This window comes from Acanthisitta chloris, unplaced genomic scaffold (assembly GCF_000695815.1).
Source record: "Acanthisitta chloris isolate BGI_N310 unplaced genomic scaffold, ASM69581v1 scaffold24557, whole genome shotgun sequence".
In the NCBI taxonomy this organism is placed as follows: Eukaryota; Metazoa; Chordata; class Aves; order Passeriformes; family Acanthisittidae; genus Acanthisitta; species Acanthisitta chloris.
Window position 1 is genome coordinate 10,210 of NW_008684627.1, and position 1,558 is coordinate 11,767.

The 1,558-nt window shown below is 40.6% G+C and overlaps 1 protein-coding gene across 1 annotated transcript in view; it reads right to left on the minus strand.

Moving 5' to 3' along the window:
- HMMR (hyaluronan-mediated motility receptor (RHAMM)) overlaps positions 1–1,558 on the minus strand; it is a gene marked incomplete at both ends in the record, with an annotated part of 11,217 nt that overhangs the window by 5,382 nt on the left and 4,277 nt on the right. The window contains 2 exons of the mRNA XM_009079421.1: positions 542–720; positions 1,209–1,283. Of these exons, the coding sequence (XP_009077669.1) occupies positions 542–720; positions 1,209–1,283 (254 nt within the window). The remainder of the gene's footprint in view (positions 1–541; positions 721–1,208; positions 1,284–1,558) is intronic.

The window sequence follows — 1,558 nt, forward strand, 5'->3', positions numbered from 1 at the left end:
CTGTCAGAACAGCAGTATAGCTGGGGAAAACAACTACAGGAGTTGTCCAAAGATGCTTCCATATAATACTAGCACATCGAAGCCAACTGGTACACAGGGAGCTGAGTACTTGTCTCAGGTATCAGAGCTGCTGGTTTCAGGAATGAAGGAGGATCTCAGACACATTGCCAATGCCTCAATGAACCTGTGCACAAGCTGCTAACAGTGAACTCAGACAACAGCACACTACTTCTCAGCGAAGAGTAAGTGCTCATCTTTCAGATTAAAGCCATTCCCACTATGCAAAATATTTGCACTTTGTACTATGTCCCCAAGTAACCCTCCACAGAAACACAAATTCAGACTTAACAGATGTCAGATGTGAGGTAGTTTCCCTGCTGTTAAAAGCCTGTCCAACTGTTTTCAGCTGGAACTCAAAGGCTCAACTTCTAACTTTGACCAAACCAGTCTAAACTGACATTTTAGAACAAACCTATTTGAGATGCTTTAAGACATGTCAGTGATCTCACAGATGGAAGAGCATACAAAGACTATCGATTACCTTTTTCTTGTTGAAGCACTGCACACCTTTCATTAAGTTCTCTCATCAGTTTACACGATTCTTCCTCTTTTGTGTTCATGGTACTCCTCAGGATCTCAATATCATGGTCTTTCTTTATCAGCATCTCCTTCATCTGGGCTACATCTAGTTTGTATTTCTCAACTGTTTCTGCAACACTGCTGTAGGAGAAAATTTAGGAACTTGTTACCACCAAGTTGTTTGTAATCTTAAACTTCAGCACAAAGTTAAAATGCTTAAGACTGTTGGTTTCCAACAGGAAAACTGCCTTTGCCTACTTCTCCAGACACAAGTTTTTGCACTCTAGGACAGGTCAATTAAAATTAAAAGCAATTTATTTCAACACTAATTATTTAAAATAAAACCACAAGCATCTACAAATCTTGGGTGCTCCCTTCCCCTTAAGGGTGGGATACCACACTGATAGAAAGCTCTTCCACAGTATTGCTTAGCCCAGAAAAGCAGAGACACTTAGAAAGATAATTCACATAATGTCTTACAACTCCTTTCTGTTGTGTGGAAAAGTGCATGATTTTTTTCCCCCACATCTATAATTGTTGCCAAGGTTCTACTTCACCAGTCATAAATAAGGCTTAATTTTAACATCTTTCAACTTATTCCAGCCAACTTGACAACAATTTGTGGTTACCTGAGCTCTGTGACGTATTCCAGGAGGTTTTCTATGTCAAACCTGTCTTCAACTTTCTGTCTCTCAGTAGCAGACCTAAAACCAGAAAATTTGTATGACGGATTTAGGATGAACAACTCTTTTCTCAAGACATGTGTCTTCCCTCCCCAGCCCATACCCAAGAACCCCCTACCCACACCACAGTGGAAGATAAAGGGATGAGATGTTACAGCCTGTCTGTTGGAAAGAGGTGAGATACCTCAGGGGAACAGTGTTTTGTATGGCCATTCTGTATGAACACAGGAGTTCCCAGAACTTCATTCCATCACATGTATTCCAGGTTACAAACACTCAATGTCTGTTCCTTCTCA